This window comes from Apium graveolens, chromosome 1 (assembly GCF_009905375.1).
Source record: "Apium graveolens cultivar Ventura chromosome 1, ASM990537v1, whole genome shotgun sequence".
Lineage (NCBI taxonomy): Eukaryota > Viridiplantae > Streptophyta > Magnoliopsida > Apiales > Apiaceae > Apium > Apium graveolens.
The window spans coordinates 67,743,162-67,763,259 of record NC_133647.1 but is presented as its reverse complement, the minus strand read 5'-3'; the positions used below and the strand labels follow the sequence as shown (position 1 = coordinate 67,763,259).

At 29.8% G+C, this 20,098-nt stretch overlaps 1 protein-coding gene across 6 annotated transcripts; it reads left to right on the top strand.

The window, feature by feature from the left end:
* The first annotated feature begins 5,554 nt into the window (after positions 1–5,554).
* On the top strand, positions 5,555–12,325 carry LOC141664130 (glutathione S-transferase zeta class-like). 6 transcript variants are annotated; one of them, XR_012551855.1, is made up of 12 exons: positions 5,556–5,715; positions 5,801–5,870; positions 6,055–6,111; positions 7,272–7,357; positions 7,458–7,529; positions 9,531–9,584; positions 9,667–9,742; positions 10,424–10,485; positions 10,798–10,857; positions 11,045–11,080; positions 11,170–11,230; positions 12,028–12,325. XR_012551855.1 is itself a non-coding variant. In XM_074470028.1 (11 exons), the coding sequence occupies exons 1-11, from the start codon at positions 5,713–5,715 to the stop codon at positions 12,133–12,135; spliced, it is 684 nt and encodes a 227-aa protein (XP_074326129.1). In that variant the 5' UTR covers positions 5,555–5,712; the 3' UTR covers positions 12,136–12,325. The 6 variants fall into 6 exon arrangements, 4 of the variants coding, with proteins under 4 accessions (XP_074326129.1, XP_074326141.1, XP_074326149.1 ...); XM_074470028.1 differs by lacking the exon at positions 11,170–11,230 and having other exon boundaries at positions 5,555–5,715; XR_012551857.1 differs by lacking the exon at positions 11,045–11,080 and having other exon boundaries at positions 5,558–5,715; positions 11,112–11,230.
* Positions 12,326–20,098: the final 7,773 nt, after the last annotated feature.

Genomic DNA, 20,098 nt, shown 5'->3' with positions numbered 1-20,098 from the left:
TTAATCCACCTTTTTTGTATTATATAAATTAAATGGGGTCAAAAATAAATTTTAGCGGGTTCAAAATTTTTATTTTTGGGGGGTCAAAAACTAAAATTTTACATTTTATATAATCTATTAGTGAAGATATTAAGAAGTTCAGTCGCTGAAGGACCCTGTTTTGTACATAATTAGGGTCATAAATAAATTGATACGCTCATGAATAGTTCAGTATTTTGTCCGAAAAAAATCAGTTTGAGTTCATAATTGAGTTGAACACAACTACAATTTAAAGTTCGGTTTATAAATGAGTTGAATTTGAGAAAAATATATTTTAATTTATGTATTCATTATTAAAAAAAATCACTTAATTTAATTAAAATTAGAATGCGAAACACTCAATTTATTTGTTTTGTTCGTAAGGTTTTTAATTTTTTTATTTTACATATATTTTTTTATTTTTAGATAAAGATATAAATGAAATTCATGCAAAAATTCGGAAATTATGAGAATAAGTTTTTGAACTAAGTTGTTTGTGATAAGGGCCGTGCCCGTGAAACTATAAGACTAAAATAAATTTAAAAGAAAAATTAGTATATATTGAATTCTACCAAGATATTAATATTGAATATTTAAGGATCCAATGTATAAGAAATTAACAACTAATTATGTATAAAAAACAAAGAGTATAGAAGTAAAATAAAAAATACATTATTTTTATGCTAGCTCTTCTTATAATGTGGTGTTACTACTTGATTTGAGTTGGCTGGTATGAACCCGTCTTTTGACCCCTTTTTCTTACCTAGAACCTTAGTTGTTGTAGTTTGTGAATCTAATTTTTTATTTTTTTTGAAGTAAATTTATTTACTTTTTATTTGTATTCTATCTATTTCTATTTTACTTGTACATTCAATCCATTATTGCATATTTTTAAGAGAAATGATAAATTTAATTTTTGAAAAATTAATCCACCTTTTATGTATTATAAAAATTAAATGGGGTCAAAAATAAATTTTAGCGGGTTCAAAGTTTTTATTTTTGGGGGGTCAAAAACTAAAATTTTACATTTTATATAATCTATTAGTGAAGATATTAAGAGGTTAAGTCGGTTCAAGGACCCTTTAGGGTCATAAATAAATTAATAGGACCCTGTTTTGTACATAATTAGGATCATAAAAAAATTGATACGCTCATGAATAGTTCTTATTTGGTCCCAAAAAAATTCAGTTTGAGTTCATAATTGAGTTGGACACAACTACAATTTAAAGTTCGGTTTATAAATGAGTTGAATTTGAGAATAATATATTTTGATTTATGTATTCATTATTTAAATAAAAATCATTTAATTTAATCAAAATTAGAATGGGAAACACTCAATTTATTTGTTTTGTTCGTAAGGTTTTTAATTTTTTAATTTTACATATATTTATTTATTTTTAGATAAAGATATAAGTCAAACTCATGAAAAAATTCGGAAATTATGAGAACAAGTTTTTAAACTAAGTTGTTTGTGATAAGGGTATAAGACTAAAATAAATTTAAAACAAAAATCAGTAGATATTGAATTCTACCAAGATATTAATAACGAATATTTAAGGATCCAATGTACAACAAATTAACAACTAATTATGTATAAAAAACAAAGAGTACAGAAGTAAAACAAAAAATACATTATTTTTATGTTAGCTCTTCTTATAATGTGGTGTTACTACTTGATTTAAGTTGCTTGGTATGAACCCATCTTTTGACCCCTTTTTTTTACCTAAAACCCCAGTAATATGTGAATCTATTTTTTTTTGAAGTAAATTTATTTACTTTTTATATGTATTCTATGTATTTCTATTTTACTTGTACATTCAATCCAGTTATAGCATATTTTTAAGAGAAATGATAAAATTAATTTTTGAAAAATTAATCCACCTTTTATGTATTATATAAATTAAATGGGGTCAAAAATAAATTTTAGTGGATTCAAAAATTATATTTTTGGGGGGTCAAAAACTAAAATTTTACATTTTATATAATCTATTAGTGAAGATATTAAGAGGTTCACTCGGTGCAAGGACCCTATTTTGTACATAATTAGTGTCATAAATAAATTGATACGCTCATGAATAGTTGAGTATTTGGTCCGAAAAAAATTCGGTTTGAGTTCATAATTGAGTTGAACACAACTACAATTTAAAGTTCGGTTTATAAATGAGTTGAATTTGAGAAAAATATATTTTGATTTATGTATTCATTATTTAAAAAAATCACTTAATTTAATCAAAATTAGAATGCGAAACACTCAATTTATTTGTTTTGTTCGTAAGGTTTTTTATTTTTTTATTTTACATATATTTTTTTATTTTTAGGTAAAGATATAAGTCAAACTCATGTAAAAATTCGGAAACACTCAATTTATTTGTTTTGTTCGTAAGGTTTTTTATTTTTTTATTTTACATATATTTTTTTATTTTTAGGTAAAGATATAAGTCAAACTCATGTAAAAATTCGGAAATTATGAGAACAAGTTTTTATACTAAGTTGTTTGTGATAAGGGTCGTGCGTGAAACTATAAGACTAAAATAAATTTGAAACAAAACTTAGTAGATATTGAATTCTACCAAGATATTAATATAAGGATCCAATGTATAACAAATTAACAACTAATTATGTATAAAAAACAAAGAGTACAGAAGTAAAACAAAAAATATATTATTTTTATGTTAGCTCTTCTTATAATGTGGTGTTACTACTTGATTTCTTTTGACCCCTTTTTTAACCTAGAACCCTAGTTGTAGTAGTATGTGAATCTAATTTATTTATTTTTTTGAAGTAAATTTATTTACTTTTTATTTGTATTCTATCTATTTCTATTTTACTTGTACATTCAATCCAGTTATAGCATATTTTTAAGAGAAATGATAAAATTAATTTTTGAAAAATTAATCCACCTTTTATGTATTATATAAGTTAAGTGGGGTCAAAAATAAATTTTAGCGGGTTCAAAGTTTTATTTTTGGGGGGTCAAAAACTAAAATTTTACATTTTATATAATCTATTAGTGAAGATATTAAGACATAAATAATTTGATACGCTCATGAATAGTTCAATATTTGTTCGGAAAAAAATCCAGTTTGAGTTCATTATTGAGTTGAACACAACTATAATTTAAATTTCGGTTTATAAATGAGTTGAATTTGAGAATAATATATTTTGATTCATGTATTCATTATTTAAATAAAAATCACTTAATTTAATCAAAATTAGAATGCGAAACACTCAATTTATTTGTTTTGTTCGTAAGGTTTTTAATTTTTTAATTTTACATATATTTATTTATTTTTAGATAAAGATATAAGTCAAATTTATGCAAAAATTCGGAAATTATAAGAACAAGTTTTTAAACTAAGTTGTTTGTGATAAGGGTTGCCTAAGTGTGTGCGGCTTGCTCCATAAAATATGGTCCTAAAATTTTGAGGGGCATCTCCTAGAAGAATGTATATATTATATGTTTTATAAAATTTTTTTTAATGAACAAAAGTATAAATAGAAGACAAGCTAAATTTTGAGGGGCATCTCTTAGATGAATGTAGAGATGCACAAAAAACCCGAGCCCGAAATCTGGTCCGGCCCGATCCGGTCAAAACCCGATCAAGCCCGGCCCGGTCAAAGCCCGGGCTTCGGGCCTCGACGGGCCCTATATTTTTAGGTAAAGCCCGGCCCGGCCCGGCTCGGTTAAAAGCCCGGGTTTCGGCCCGGCTTGGCCCGATTAAAACCCCGAAAAAGCCCGGTTATAATCTGATTATTCTAATATATTTTCTTATATATTTATAAATTAACATTTACTATAAATATTAATAATACTTTAAACTCATATATATTTACATATTTGTGATTAATAATATTATTTATATACTTCGTGGCATAAATAATGAAAGAAGATATAATAAGTACACTATATATATTTGGATATCATTGTTATGAATATTTGGATATCATTGTTATCGTAACAATGATATCATTGTTATCGTAACAATGATAAAATATATTATATAAACATGTTTATTTTTTGCCGAACTTAAATGTTTTCAACGAAGTAATGTTTTCATAAAATATTCCATGTAAACTAATACATTTTTACGATGATCTAGTTGCTAACACATGTATTCTTCGGAATCTCTAATAATACTCGATCCGATTTAAATTAGAAAAAAGCCCGGTCCGATCCGATCCGGCCCGAAAAAAAGCCCGGTTAGGCCTGTTTCGAGGGCCCAAACGGGCTTTGACATTTCCGGAAATCCCGGCCCGGCCTGGACCGGTCAAAGTCAAAGCCCGAAAAGCCCGGCCCGGTCAAAACCCGGGCTTTTTAAGGCCCGGTCAAAACCCGGCCCGGTGTGCCTTTTGTGCATCTCTAGATGAATGTATATATTTTATATTTTATAATATTTTTTTCAATAAACAAAAATACAAATACAAGACAAGCTATCGTTAATTGTTAGTAAATGTCAAATGATTCTAAATAATTATCTCGAGCTAAACTAAAATGTTATATTTATTTAACAATTTAAATAAGTTATTAAATTTTAGAAATTTTTTACTAAGCAAAGTATTTAATAGAAATATTAATAATTTTGATAACTAGTTTAGACTACTAAACTTAATTATAAAATACTATGAATATTATTTTTCTTCTTAACAACCAGTGCAATATATTAGTTTATAATAATTCAATTTTTAGGTTATTAATTTATTTTAAATTATATCTATATTTACTATATATATATATATTCAAGAAAAGAGTTATTTAAGATTTTATTAATTAATATTTATATATAAATTTAAATAAGTTTGCATATAAATTAGGTTTTATGTAATTATCATTTTGTTTATAATAATATATCTTACTATTTATATCCTTGTACGATATATTTTTTCCAACTCTTATTTACTATAATATTTTATAAATATAAATTATTATTATTATTATTTATTTAATAATAACTTACTATTTTTCTTGGTCTTCTGGATACAATTAATTGATTTGACACAGAGCACAAAAAAATCTTAGGCAAGACTCTGTTTGTGATGAAGAATTTGTGAACAATATTTATGAAATTTTTGTTTAATCATAGTTCACGAATATGTTCGTGAATAATATTTTACTTATAAGTCGATATATGAATAAAATTTATAACTCGATAAAAATTCAAGATCGAATTCAATGCTGAATGTACGAACATTTGATAATTAGGCTGGATTAAGCTCATTTACAGCCCCTCGTATACTAACAATAGTCTTTTTGAAACTTCAAGTACAATTGTCGAAGATGGATATTCGATGACTTAGGAAACGGGAACTTGAAATTAGTTATTATTATTTAAACAGATATGTAAATTGTAAAATATATTTTAGCTTATATTTTGAACTAATTCCAATTTGACGGATCTTTCACAAAATATATAATAAATAATTTTAAATTTAAAAGATAATCTTATATGGATTAAAACCCGTTTTGGTCAAATATATGTGATGTTTTTCCTGCCAAACAGAAGATTTACGAAAGTACCGACAGGGACAGAAAGAAATTTCATCTCTTCGGGCGTCATGCATTGCGTCTTCCGTCCATTTTCCCCTCGCTATCTTACTAAAAAAATACATACATATACACACAAATCATTTTGATATGTATACATGTGCATGTTACTTTAGTGTTTAGCTTTTGTACCAAGTACCAGTGAATAAAGAATGGTAACATTTCTTTTATAGGGTACAACATCATCAATATATGTCTATTTTTTTGGGCTGAAAATTTGTGTTTGACTTTTGATTGCAGGTGATGAAATTTTATTCTCATTACTTGAGTTCATGCTCTTTTCGTGTTCGTATAGCTCTTGGACTGAAAGGTTTTCCAATTTTTTTTTTTATAATTGGCTTGTTTATGTTTATTTCTGGTTCTGTTCGGCTACAGCCTACAAGTCATCTTAGCCTGCTAACAAATTCCAAAAATCAGAATTCACCAACATAAACACTAAATTCACCAAATATGTAAGCAAGTTTCTTATGAGCTCTTGGTTTCACTGTAAACAGGGATTCATCATGAATATGTAGCAGTAGATATGTTGAATGGACAGCATCTTACTGATGGTTAGATTTTTTTTTTCTGTTCATTATTGATAGTTTATGTTTTTGTGTAATAGTACAATCGAAAATGATTTGCTTTTGTCTGTTTTGAGTAATTTATTTGTGGTGGGAAGTATAATTAAGATTAGGGACGCTATAGAAGTATAGTTTAATTGGTTTACGGTTGAATGACTATATATCTGCTATGTGGTTGTTATAGAATCTTTCCTACTTGTAGAAAAAAGTATCAAGAAGTACCCTTGAGAGTACTCAAGTAGCTATCATGCAAGATGCACAATCTCAAAATTTTACACCTATCTCTGTAACCTGTCTAGTATCACTTAAGTATGAAAATTAGGGACGCTGTAGAAGTATAGTTGAATTAGTTGTGGGGAATCTGCTGCCCTGATAGTTCTACTGTTGTAAAAGAGTGAATAAAGTTTGATGGCAACCAATAGGTTTATCACAATTTGGTACGGCACTGCTCCAAGAGTTTCACAAATGAACTAGAGAGGAAAAATGTAATGTTGACAATTAACAGAATAATCACAAAGTTTTAACTATCTCAAACTTTACCACATGGAAATCACATTCCTATATATAAAGACTAAAACTTTGGGCTTTCTGCCTCAAGTTAAGAGCTGTAAGCATGGATCTAAACTTGTTGATAGTTCTCTTTTCATTTATTGCAACAAGGGACTATTCTTTCCCCGTTGGTTTCAACTAATGATTTTTCCCCAATGCACTGAAAAAGCTTCTATTTTTATAAAATAGAACTGGTCTGATATCAAGCAGACACTTTCAATAGTTCCTAGTTTCTTTATATATGAACTGGTCTGATATCACTCTATGCATATATGTCATTGTTACAACTTCAAATTTATATATTAGTATAGTACTCAGATTTCTGGTTTCTGTTTTAGGTATATTAGTTATTTCTTTCTTCAATTTTTCCTGGTATATTCTCACAAAAGTTATTAGCAAAGAAAGGGTACTTTGTTCCATAAACTAGATGGATTTTGTGATTTTCTACAAAAACCTGCAGTTTAGCTTTGAGAGGTTAATTCATAACGAGTGGGAGCTTTTTGGTGCCAGTCACAGAAACCAGACCTGTGGCTTACTTTTTAAATCTTCTTTCTAGCATCTTGTTCCTCTAATAGTTTTCTTTAATAAATGGAATCCAGAATTCTTAAAGCTCAGTCCTCTTGGTATGGTGCCGGCGCTGGTGGATGGTGACATAATAATCGCCGACTCTTTTGCCATCTTAATGGTGCATCATAGCTTTATCCTTTAATATGTAGCCTCTGATTCATATCTTTGTTGTCTTAGCTCCTCTATATTTTTTTCATATGGTGCTTAATTATGTGCAGTATCTGGAAGAGAAGTACCCTCAGCATCCATTATTGCCGAATGATCTCCAGAAAAGAGCATTGAATTATCAGGTATTTGCATATACCTTTGTATCTGTCTTATAGTCTATGCACAATGCTTTTTATCCTGAACTAGTTGGGTGGCTGATGCTAGATCCTATATGTGAACTTCTCAATATGAGCAACTACCTGTACTAAAACTTGTACAGTAATGAGCGAGACTACAAAAAATAAATTTAGACCAGAAATTGAATCTTTAAATATATTTTCAAGTGAAAATACATTGTTATGTAGAAAATGTTAAAGGATAGAAAAAATAATATGAACATAAATAAAAATTAGAATGGGAAGAGAACAGATTGTCCAACCAAAATTTTAACTCCCTAGATATGATGTACTAAGCACCTCTGTCACAATGTTGTGTCCAAATCTTAGAAAATATCCATCCTCATATGGTATCCTTTTTGTGATAGGATACAACTTTTTTCCAAAGTGATTCACAGGCCTGTGTTACATGGCTATTCCTTTCATACAATTAAATTTCCTTGTTTCCTTTTGTAGCAAGCACTAGTCCAATTTTTTCCCAACAGCCTCATTCTGTTCATATCTAAACTTTTTTGGCCATCAATACAGATTAATTATCTATATGTATTGTTTCGTTTCTTATCCACTATTTAGGATCCTAGCATACAGTTGTATACAGGTCTGATGACATTCCTATATACTCTGTTTAACTTGTCAGGAGTTTATGTTCGCACACCACCTCCTTTAAATTACTATTTAGCCACATCCATTGTACTCTGATATATCGTCAAGAGATATACTCTTCAATATCCTCTCTAAATGTTTTTCGAGGTTTTTCAAGGTTTTTCTATGATATGGTAAAGAGACTTTTATCTAGGAAAGTTCACATTGCTTGCATCTCTTCATCACACGTTTGTGAACTTGGTTTCGTATATTCTAACTGTATCATAGGTTCAGCTATCCACATCTCCAACTTTACACTAATAATTTGTTCAATTTAATTATCCTAAAGTTCGTGCGGAAAAATATACATAATGGAATCTAGCCCATAAGTCTAACCGAGATCATAAATGTCTTACTCATAGTTTTGCATCCGTTCCCTTGTCATGGCAAGTTTATTAAACACATCTTCCCTTTGTTGGGTCCAATATTTAGCATCAGTGCTCATAAACTAGGCCTCCAGCCTTATTTTTCTGTTGGCCAATGAATTCCCAATTTGGATACATAAATAGTTATATGAAGATAGCTTTGAAGCACTAAACCAGTTCATACTTATTTGAACTTCGTAGTAAATAAAGCAGTCTCCATAGAGAATCATTCAGTTGAACATCAAAAATACATGAACTGAGATCTTTCAAAAAAGATAAGCCCTTCACAACCAAAAGTTGCAAGTTCTCATTCAATTATTATTCTATCAGCAGTGCTGTCATCTGCTCCTCTATATCTTATCCAACATGTCACCAGGATGCTTGTACTTCAATTAAATGTATTCCAAGGTAGAATTTAGTCGCTACTGACTGAGAAGTGTAATTTACCATGACTCGGCTTGATATTAGATGGGAAGTAACAGTGGGGTTATTTTGAGGAAGATGTATGCCATTAACATTGGTTACAAATAAACCGACATAATGAGGCACATTCAAATGTTAGACATGTCTGCCATATAGGAGAAGTTGAAATTTGGTAAATTGGCAAGAGTAAGATTATGCAATAAACCAAATAGCAGATCCTACTGATGCAGAGATTTATTTTCAGGAAGATGACATTTCCTTAATTGTTAATCTATAAATTACTAAAAGTAAATTCTCATTTTAATACAATACACTTGAAACTTTCCCAGAAATTCAACAAGTTTTCCAGAAATAATAACAAGTTCAAGGCTTTGACATATCTAATCAGTTTAGATCTGAGTTCTACAAACGCGTCACTATGCAAAGATACAGTATTCCTCATTTTTTTTATCACTTACAGATTTAGAATTCTCTTTCATTATTTGTTTCTCTATTTTCCTTACTATCAGCATGCCGTTTACATATACTTAATTTGCAGGCTGCAAATATTGTTTCCTCCAACATACAGCCTCTTCAGAATCCACGTATACAGGCAAGCTCAAATTTTCAGTCTTTTTTTCCAATGAACATGCTCCGGAACCATAAATTTAATTGTCTTGTCTAATTATTTCCAGAAGTATATTGGGGAAATATCTAGTCCTGACAAGATGCTTCCTTGGACCCAGCATCATATCTGCAAAGGATTTGCAGGTAAGCTTTGAAAAAAGCATAAATTATATTGTATTGGAAAGCAGTTTTCAGTCAGACAAGTGGACTTGCAATTCCACATATTAAACCCAATTTCCAGAACCCCTACCCTTCTCAAGGTTTTGAGTGTTGCTTATCAGTGCTTTAGGGAACAGTGAGGAGTTCCGTAGTCCATATGTTTCAGAGAACCATCTCTCATGACTGAAAACTATATCGAGATCCAGTACATAGATGAGTTTAGACATGTTATATAATGTCCATATGTGATATAACAGTGAGGTACATTATTATGGTTGCTTAAAGCGCAATTTACTACATATCATATATTCTCATTACGAGTCAAATGGAATTAAGTAAATATGGACTGTTTATTAACTGTGGGAAAGCACTACTATCTCTTACCTTTCTCAGTTTCATACATAGATACTATTGTCTTATCAAACAGATAGGTAGTTGGTTCCCTCAGCCTGTATCTGATTAGCAATAACATATTTTAATATTTTTATTCTTCTGCGATTGAAGTAAGATGCAATAAAAATTTTAGAATACTAATGAATAGAACAAAGCAGAAGTTAGTTAATGTCATTGTCTAGAAAGGAAAACTGATCAATTTCAAATTTGATATCTTAACAGATACGTATCAAGTATTATTTTTTGTCTAACTCATCTGTTAGTCGGTTGCAGCTCTTGAGAAGCTATTGAACAACTGTGCTGGAAAATATGCTACTGGAGATGAAATTTCATTGGTGAGTTTTTTCTTCTAAATACATGCGTTGTAGACTTGTATAGTCTATGCATAAATCGAAAATTTCAAACCTATACGGTGAAGGTTGATTTCCCTTTTACTCACTTCTTTACCTTCTTTGGTTATCTCTTTTGGAAGAAAATCAAAAGTCACTTGAATCATCTAAACTGGAACGGGGAGTGTAATTTATCCGATAAATACGATGATCATTATAAAATTTTGCTCGCTGGTTATTTTCATTCGCCAGTAGAATATGCAACCTATTCATGTTCAGACGCGTACATTATAAACTTTGTGTGTTAATAACTTGTAGGCTGATTGTTTTATAGCACCACAAGTAGATGCAGCAAGAAAAAGATTTAAAGTTGACATGGTATGTACAATTAACACTGCCCTTGTCATTAATGTCTCAATTTTTTTCCACACTTTTGCCTTTTTGATGTAAGGTATTAATTTCTATTATAACTTACCTTTGCAGTTATGCTTCAGAATTTTGTAGGGAAGATATCTGATTTTTTTAATTAAATTGATGAGTTCTCTTCATGTATCTTTGGCTGCAGAGGAACTTTAATTGTGTTCAATATATGACAGTTAAGGTGATACTTAGTTACTCCTTGTTTTTACCAGGCTATAAAAAGACAGAAATTCTGATTACTGATAACATATTGGATTACTGATAACATAGTAGGAGTTGACTAAAGTTTCGGAATGCCTTCATGATTTTGCATTTACGCAGTCCTAGCCAAGTAAGCCAAAGTATCAGATATTCATTTGCTTCGCGAGTATTCTAGTCATTTTGTTAACTACCACATCACACAGCCGATGGCTTAACAGAGCAACACAAATACACATGAATTAACATTTCTTTGTATTAGTTTAGTTTTAAGTATCATCTGTCTCTCAAACTTGTTCTTTCAAATTTCAAATGCTCTGTGCTGCCTCTTTCCTTATCAGCTATACAATTATCTTGGTAATATCAGGCTTGAAACTGTTCTGTATTGGCTGTCTTGTACAATTTATACAAGTTTTAATTCACCAGGGTTTCATCAGAATCATTTAAAGTTTTCTAAAAATACTCGGTATATCTGCTAAAACGAAGTTTGAAAAATGATATATTTCTTTAATATTCTGACAGTATATTAAATCCTTAACAACATCACAAAGTCCTATCTTGTAATTTGAAAATCTAGCTCAGCCATACTCTTATGTTTAACATTTTTTAGTTTTGGGATCCTTGCTGCCTAAAACTAGCTTCTACTCACTTCCAAGTTCCAACTGAATTCCTTTCTTTGTATAGTTTATTTTCACCCAATAGTTTCGGTCTGTATCTTCATTAGTACTGCAATTTGTCTATGTTTGTTTAAATCTATTGGTCGTTTCATATGTTTATATATTGAACTGCCTCACGAGGACGTGGTTTATCTAAATTTTGACTGATTTTCTTTTGAGTATCTGGTAAACCGTATGATGGTGAAAATCTTGATACATATGTGCTATAATATTATTGAGACTCTTCTCAGTATCTCCTCAATATCTCTTGCAGAATGATTACCCTGTTTTATCAAGATTATACGAGGCATATGAAGAGCTACCTGCTTTCAAGGATGCGATGCCTGAGAATCAGCCAGACAGTCCAGCTGTGGGTATCTGACTATAATATGTGCGTGATCGTGCATACACAAGTATCTATACATTTACATTGCTATCTGATCATACATTTTTACAAGGACTAGAAACTTTTAATTCCCAGCATGGCTCAAATCTGATGAAGTAAGATGTACTGGTCACTACACTATGAATTTTTGTTGAGCAGAAGCAGCAATGCTGCATTCATTTTCTTATTTTTAGCTAGAGTTAATTACATTTTTGCAACCCCTACCTTTCATATAATAACAAAATTATATACCTACTTTCAAAAATACGGTTTGCAACCCCTTACTTTATACATCAAATACCATATGCATCCTATTAAATTTTGTTAAAAATATTTATATTGTGGAGGGTAAAACTGAAATTCAGCAAAATATTTAAATAATAATTTTAATTTTTTTTAAATTAAACTAAAATTTAGAAATTCAAATTATAAAAATAATATTAATGTCAATTATTTTATTACTTAGTCTAATTTTTAAAATTTTAAAATATAGATATATTTAAAATTTAGATATATTTAGAAACTTTATGATTATATATATAAACATATATTTTGCTTAATAAATATATTTCTCAATTTCAATTTTATAACCGCAAGAGATATATGTTAAAGTTGATATTGAAAGTTAAGTGTTGTAAACTGTATGTTGCAAAGTAGTTATACTATTTTGATTTTAAATGAAAGGTATGGGTTGTAAAGTGTAATTAACTCTTTTGGCTAAAAGGTGTCTTACACCTTACATATAGAATAAGCGATTTCGGAACAAAATTAAGATGTTAAACCTTCAGAAATTTTATGATTTTTTTTCCTTTTCGTTCAGGGTAAGTTTGTCAAGATCGAAAGGTATCCTCCACACAGTTCTATTCGATCTGGTATTGATATTTATAATGTGAGAGTACACTTTGATCAAGAAAGTAAAATTTGTTTAATAACTTAAGGAAAGTTTACTAGTAAAGTTTGGGTACGAACCGCTTTACTTGATCCAACACTGGGTAAATCTAGATGGTTGAGTAGCTTCAAGCCAATCACAAGAACCTATTCCGTAACCTCAGAGCTACTCATTACTTCTCAAGTTTAATTTTACATTTCACAACCACTAGGCTAACTCCCGGAGGGTTTTGATTCAATATTTTGCACCACTTTTAACGTGTTATCTGTTATGTGACGTCGTGAACTCTGAAATTAGTCTTTTACCAGGTAAGGAGAAGACAGTGGATATGAATTGTTGAAATAAAAATAAAGTTGAATACAAGCTTGTGTATCCATAGGGTGTTTATGCATAATCATTACCCATGTGTTAATGCATACAAATCCCGGTATAGCCCGCAAGGGTTGGCTCAGTTGGTTAAAGAGAGGAAAATTGTCTTCTTGGTCACAGGTTCGAATCCCATGGGAGGAGAATTTATGATTATGCCTCCTGAGTCAGAGCCTGTCGCTTAAATGCGGTTTACCTTGGTTCACGTGGTTTGCAGGCTATTGCGTGAGCCCGTAGGGTTTACCCAGTGCGCTGCCAAAGATATTACAATTTCTTAACCGGGGCCTTGGCAAAATTAGCAAAAACGGGAGGACCTGATAACCTGAACCTCTTGTTCTAATTTTAGCTTATTACTACATCTATATAGCTCGTGCAATGCACAAATATGCTCTAAATAGCTGAAATAACAATTGTAATGGTATTTCTTATTGTCCACTAGTGATTTATATGGGTTATAACGAAAATGTCTATGATTCTTTGAACTATTTTATTCACATATACTTTTATTTATACTCCCTCCGTCCCACTAGATTATTAACATTTAAAATGGAGTGATCGACAAGCATTTTAAGAGCCTTAAAATGCGTGCCGAACTTTCTATTTCAAATGTTAAGAACCTAGTGGGACGGAGGGAGTAATTTTTATTTGTATCTAAGTCTTCTTGAATTCTTATTATTGTCCTTAATAAATCTCCCCCATCCCTCGTCAATATTAACAAATACACAGCTCTATAGACATATTAAACGTCTCATGATTCCATTGATACTGAAACCTTACAAAATTTATTCATTTTAATCGATACCATTCGCTCATGTTGTGACATGTAATGACGCATCCAAACACCAATATAAATCAGCATGATTGTATGTTTTTTTGAATACTATAAGTTAAAACATACACACACGTTCATTTCATACCAAACATTTCAAAAAAATAAGTCACAACACTTAAGAAAGCGGATGGTGCATTAATCGGTACAGGCGATAAGAGTGAAATAAAAATATATCCTGAAGGTCCACTAGTTAGACACAGTATAATTTTTAGCCAGTGTGATGCATGTCCATAATCTAAATATGTATAAAGTACTGATTTGTTGAAAATTATTTTTTGAGTTTGTATATTAGAAATGTGATAGGAATTATTTGTTTGTTTCTATACTAAAAATTTGATTGACGAGTTAGACAAGATTTAATGCCACTATAAATTTGTATTATACCTAAATACATGCAAATTCCTTTTTTATTATCTCTATGTGAATTTGAACTTATCTGTAACATTTAAAATATGATATTAGTAAATATAATTTTTTAATAATAGGTATGAATGGTTACACTACACATGCATGCTTAATACATACTTTTTTCAGTTAATATTTTTTTTAGTTTAATTCATAAATATATATAGTGGATCTAAATATTAGCATTGATGTGATATACGGTATATGTCATTAAACCGTATGATAAATTATTATTGATAGGGTGTGACAAAAATCAAAGAAATTGATGACAAACAACAATAATTTTGTAATAATGAATTATATAATCAATTAAATGCATTGCTACTTATTTATAAAGTAAGAGAAAATAGGCAATATACTCATTTTTTGGTATACTTTGTCCATATATACATGTTGACGGTTTTTTGGCCGTAAATACCCATGCAAAACTCTAACCACAACAGCGTATTTATTTTATGTTAATATATACACAAATATATACTCATATCTCCCCTTAACCTCATCCCCCTTAATTTTTTCGTCATAGCTGCCTTTAACGATCTCTATCCAGATGGTTCATTCTCTCTTCTTTTTTTGTCCATTTTAAGCTTAAACTTCTTAACTATTTTTTACGAGTCATGGAATAAATTGAGTCAATTTAGATCTCAATTAGCACAATTAATTCTATACCGTATTCCATTGGTATTATTCTTTTTAACATTCTCTTGTCTTAGCTTTATTTTATAACTAGTTGATAAAACCGCGCTTCGAGCGGTCTGAAAATTATATTTTATAATAAATAAAAAAAATAAATTTTTGTATAGACACGTAAACTAATAAATTGTATTCTCTTATATATACAAGGTAATTGTCAAAAATATTGCTAATACCTTAGTGTGTGATGATTGTATGATATCTAGTATTGGTTGTGCGTATTCGTCTTATGTGCGTCGCGAACATATAAGATAGGGTGTTAATCTCTTGTGAAGCGACGGTGGATCTTGAGATTTAGAACTTGCCATGCTAGCATAGGTTCATGTACGAGTATGCATGATTAGTGGGTAACTCTAACCGTTTTATTCGCCATATGTAATCAAAAGGAATAACTTGTGCTTAAATCGTTATGTTGTCAATTTCTGTAGACATATAAGGACTCAACATAATTGATGCCTATTCAACTTCTATCTTAATTGTGGATGCTTGATAGAATGGTATTAGTACAATGAAAGTTGGCTTTTATCAGTTTCGTGTTGTTCGATTAATATCATCATTGTTGCATGCTAAGGGTAATAACAATGACTATTGAAGGAAGTAGTAATGAAGTTGTGATCTCATGTGTGTTTTAATATTGTTAATTCAAGTGTCAATTAAGTGCTTAATTCTCATAGTTAATTATAGTTAATAATTAGTTAATCAAATCTAAGTGTTATTGTTTCAACATTGAGAAGTAATCATACATTGGTGAGTGAGTGTAATTGAACATAATTAGTCTGAGTCTCTGTGGGAACGAATCTGTTTTATATCTTATACTACTTACGAACGCGTATACTTGCGTGAATATTAGCGCGTGTTTTCGCCCTAACAATATTCTGTAATAGTCACTGGATGTCCTGAACAACAATATTAGAGCTGGTATGTAAAGAATTATTAAACGGTTAGGCAATAAAAAAATTGCTATAGGTGTTTCATTTCAAAGTGTAAGGAGGTTATTTTTCTTTTTTCACCTTTGCCGCAGCTGATCAGTATCAAGGAGGGTAATGGTGGGCCAAATATACAAGTCTCATTTAAGCCATTTTGATTGCCCGAAGAAAAAGAGAGTAAGAACGCTATTTGATTATGGGCAACAAAATGAACTACTCACACAAAACAAACAAATCAACCAAGTCAGTAAGCCACCAAGATGGTTTCAGGCCAAAGTTTATACTTTAAAATGAAATTAATATTCTACACCGTTAATCACCAAGACAGAGCATAAAAGCTTCGTAGCCAAAAAAAATAAAATAAATAACAATACAAGATTATATATAGAAAATTCATATAAAAAATTATGCATACCTGAACAGAAATGGAGCTACAAAGCTAAGTATTTTTGCTTATTTATATATAGGTTTATACAGAGGTGAGGAGAAGTAATTATTAATATGTTATGAAATATAAACCAGCAAAACTTTTGGACTCCTCCACCATTATTAGTATGGCTATTCACTTTTCTGTAAAACCTATTATACATGTTTATTCTTAATTCTTATGTTTTAGATCAATAACCCGTAGCCTTGTAAAATTAGGAAAAATCAAAGTGAAAGTTTGGAGCATGCCACGTCAACCACCACAGAATCTCCTAAGATTTTCCTTTATATAAATATAAGATTTAAGTACTCAAATGATAAATATACATAATTTTATGGGAATGGATATAAATTTCATTGTCATGTATTATAGACATGTTTACCCCATACTAGAGTAGCATTCTGCATTTCACATGTGCTCTGTTACCTCTAATGTATCAAAATAACACGGGATTATATTTAGCGTATTGTTGATGTTCGCATATGAGAGTTGGTTTGATACATATATTGCGTGACACGAAGATATGTTATTTGGTGTGACGTATTTAGTTCATATGATATTTGATTTGTCATGTTTTCTCAACATTTTGGTCAACTCCACCCTTAATTCAGCAATTTGGATCGCTCTTTTTTTATTTTACTTATATTGGGACATCCCTCATAAAATAACATGATTTACAATCAAGTTTCTCACATATATTTATTGTATATTATTATTATTATTATTATTATTATTATTATTATTATTATTATTATTATTATTATATTAACCTACTATTCAAATAAAAATATAATTTAAATTCCGTATTTTTATTTGTCAATGAAATTTTAAATTTTAAATTATAAATATAAATATTTATTTTTACTTTTCGCTTATAATTCACTTGTTCATATTAATAATTTAATAATTAATAATGTATGAACTCATCTTCAGAATTTAAACTTAAGTTAAAGGTAAAAACAATTTTTTTATACCACAAAAATAATCATGACTAAAATATTATTATATATGCACGTGGATGTATGCATATATGTATGTATGTATGTATGTATGTATGTACGTATGTATGTATATATGTACGTATGTATATATGTATGTATGTACGTATGTATGTATAAGTGTGGATGTACTAAAAAAATATATGCATGTATTTTTAATCACCATATAATATGAGTTATAGATAAATGTTTATATTAATTATGACAATGAATAAATTTTAATAAATGAATGAAGAGATGAAATAAATATTAATGTAATCTAAATGATTTGCACTATATATATATTTATGATCAAATATATAATAATGATTTAGATATAAATACGTATATTAATGTGTTAATTGTGAGAATAAGTGTGAAATAAATTTTTTATAAGTATTAATGTTTGAAGAATATTTATTAATAATTAATGAAAGTATTAATGATTAAAATTGTTATATAGTATTAAGTTAGAATAATTATAATCATTGAATATGTAATAATTAATGAGTACTAATGGTTGAAGTAAATATTTTATGAATATTAATTAGAGTATATATAATTAAATTTTTTAATCGAACCCCTATGTTGTTATATTATATATATAGTAATAATTAATGAGTACTAATGGTTGAAGTGAATCTTTTATGGATATTAATTAGAGTATTTATGATTAAATTTGCTCATGGAACCCCTATGTTGTTGTATTATATATAATAGATTAAGTAAGTTCCAATTTATTTTCAATTCAATTTTTATGTAGTATCTTAGGGGGTGTACCACAGTGGATAAGATTATTTTTTCTAGACTAGGTAATGCATATGTGACGAAGATACGACTATCCGCATTAAGCACTCTTGAAAGTTTACTACACAAACTTACCTTCTAGGAACTTACATGCTCATCACAAGTAATCTATATCGGGAGTTCATGTCAATAGGTTAACACTTACAACTCAAGCAATAGACGAACATGCTCACCCAGATAATCTGAGACTTTCACATTATCATAACTTGTTAGATATATTTGATAATGTCATGTCTAATATGATTTATGTTTAGTTTTCAGATCTTACTTAAACAGGACAAATCAGTATTTAACTGAAATCAACACTTATACTGAAGTCAGAACTTAAGTCATCAGTACTTAAGGTTTAGAAAATATCTATCAGAAGATAATATCAGGACTTAAATGAAATATTCAGATAAGGAAATGAGCTGATTTACAGGAAGAGAAGATCGAGATAAATATAAGAAGAGATATGCATGAAGAAGAAATTCTATGAAGAATAGAATACTTGGAAGAAAAGATATATGATTGATATATTTTAGGAAGCAGAATTATATTCCATATCAATTAGCGATTATCTTGTAACTGTGTAGTATATAAACACATACATAGGGTTTACACTAGTAGTGTTATCATTATCGAGAAGATTATTCATTGTAACCCTAACAGCTCTCGTGATATTTGTTCATCACTGAGAGAGGACAGTTCCATACTGTAACAGAGTTTATTGTTTTGAATAAAGTTTGTTTTCTGTTACTTGAGTTATTAAAGTTCGATTTGATTGTGCAATACACTGTATTCACCCCCCTCTACAGTGTGTGTGACCTAACAAGTGGTATCAGAGCCTATCTGTTAACACACAAACAATTTAAGATCCAAAAACAATCATGTCTGAAGTAGAAACTCCAACTAAGCCCACCAAAACTGAAGAACCTCCAAAGACACAAATTCAAAGCCGATATGAGACTATTAGAGTTCCCATATTGAGACCATCTGAATATCCCATATGGAAGGTGAGGATGACCATGTTTCTGGAAGCTACAAATCTAGAATATCTTGATAGAATCAAGGAAGGGCCTCACAAACCAACCAAGCTCGCAGTTGCAGTTGCAGGTGAAGCAACAAAGTCAGTACCAAAAGAAAAGAGTGACTACACTGCTGAAGATATCGCATCAATTACTAAGGATGCTAAGGTACGACACTTACTGCATAGTGCTATTGATAATGTAATGTCAAACAGGGTAATAAACTGCAAGACTCCAAAGGAGATATGGGATGCCTTGGAAACAAGATGTCAGGGAACTGATACGATTAAGAAGAACAGGAAGACAATACTCACTCAAGAGTATGAACACTTTGACTCAAAGGCTAATGAGTCATTGACTGATTTATATGATAGATTTGTCAAACTCTTGAATGATTTGTCACTGGTTGATAAGGAGTATGATCTTGAAGATTCAAACCTTAAATTCCTGTTGGCTCTTCCTGAAAGCTGGGATTTGAAGGCAACAACAATAAGAGACAACTATAATCTTGATGAAACAACTCTTGATGAAATTTATGGGATGCTCAAGACTGATGAACTTGAGATGGAACAAAGAAGCAAGAGGAAAGGAGGAAAGTCAAGTACAGTTGCTCTTAAGGCTGAAGAAGAAT

Coding starts and splice junctions, on each gene's coding strand:
- LOC141664130 (XM_074470028.1), top strand. Junction 9,743..10,423: donor TATCTGCAAAGGATTTGCAG/GTAAGCTTTGAA, acceptor AGTCGGTTGCAG/CTCTTGAGAAGCTATTGAAC. Junction 10,486..10,797: donor CTGGAGATGAAATTTCATTG/GTGAGTTTTTTC, acceptor AATAACTTGTAG/GCTGATTGTTTTATAGCACC.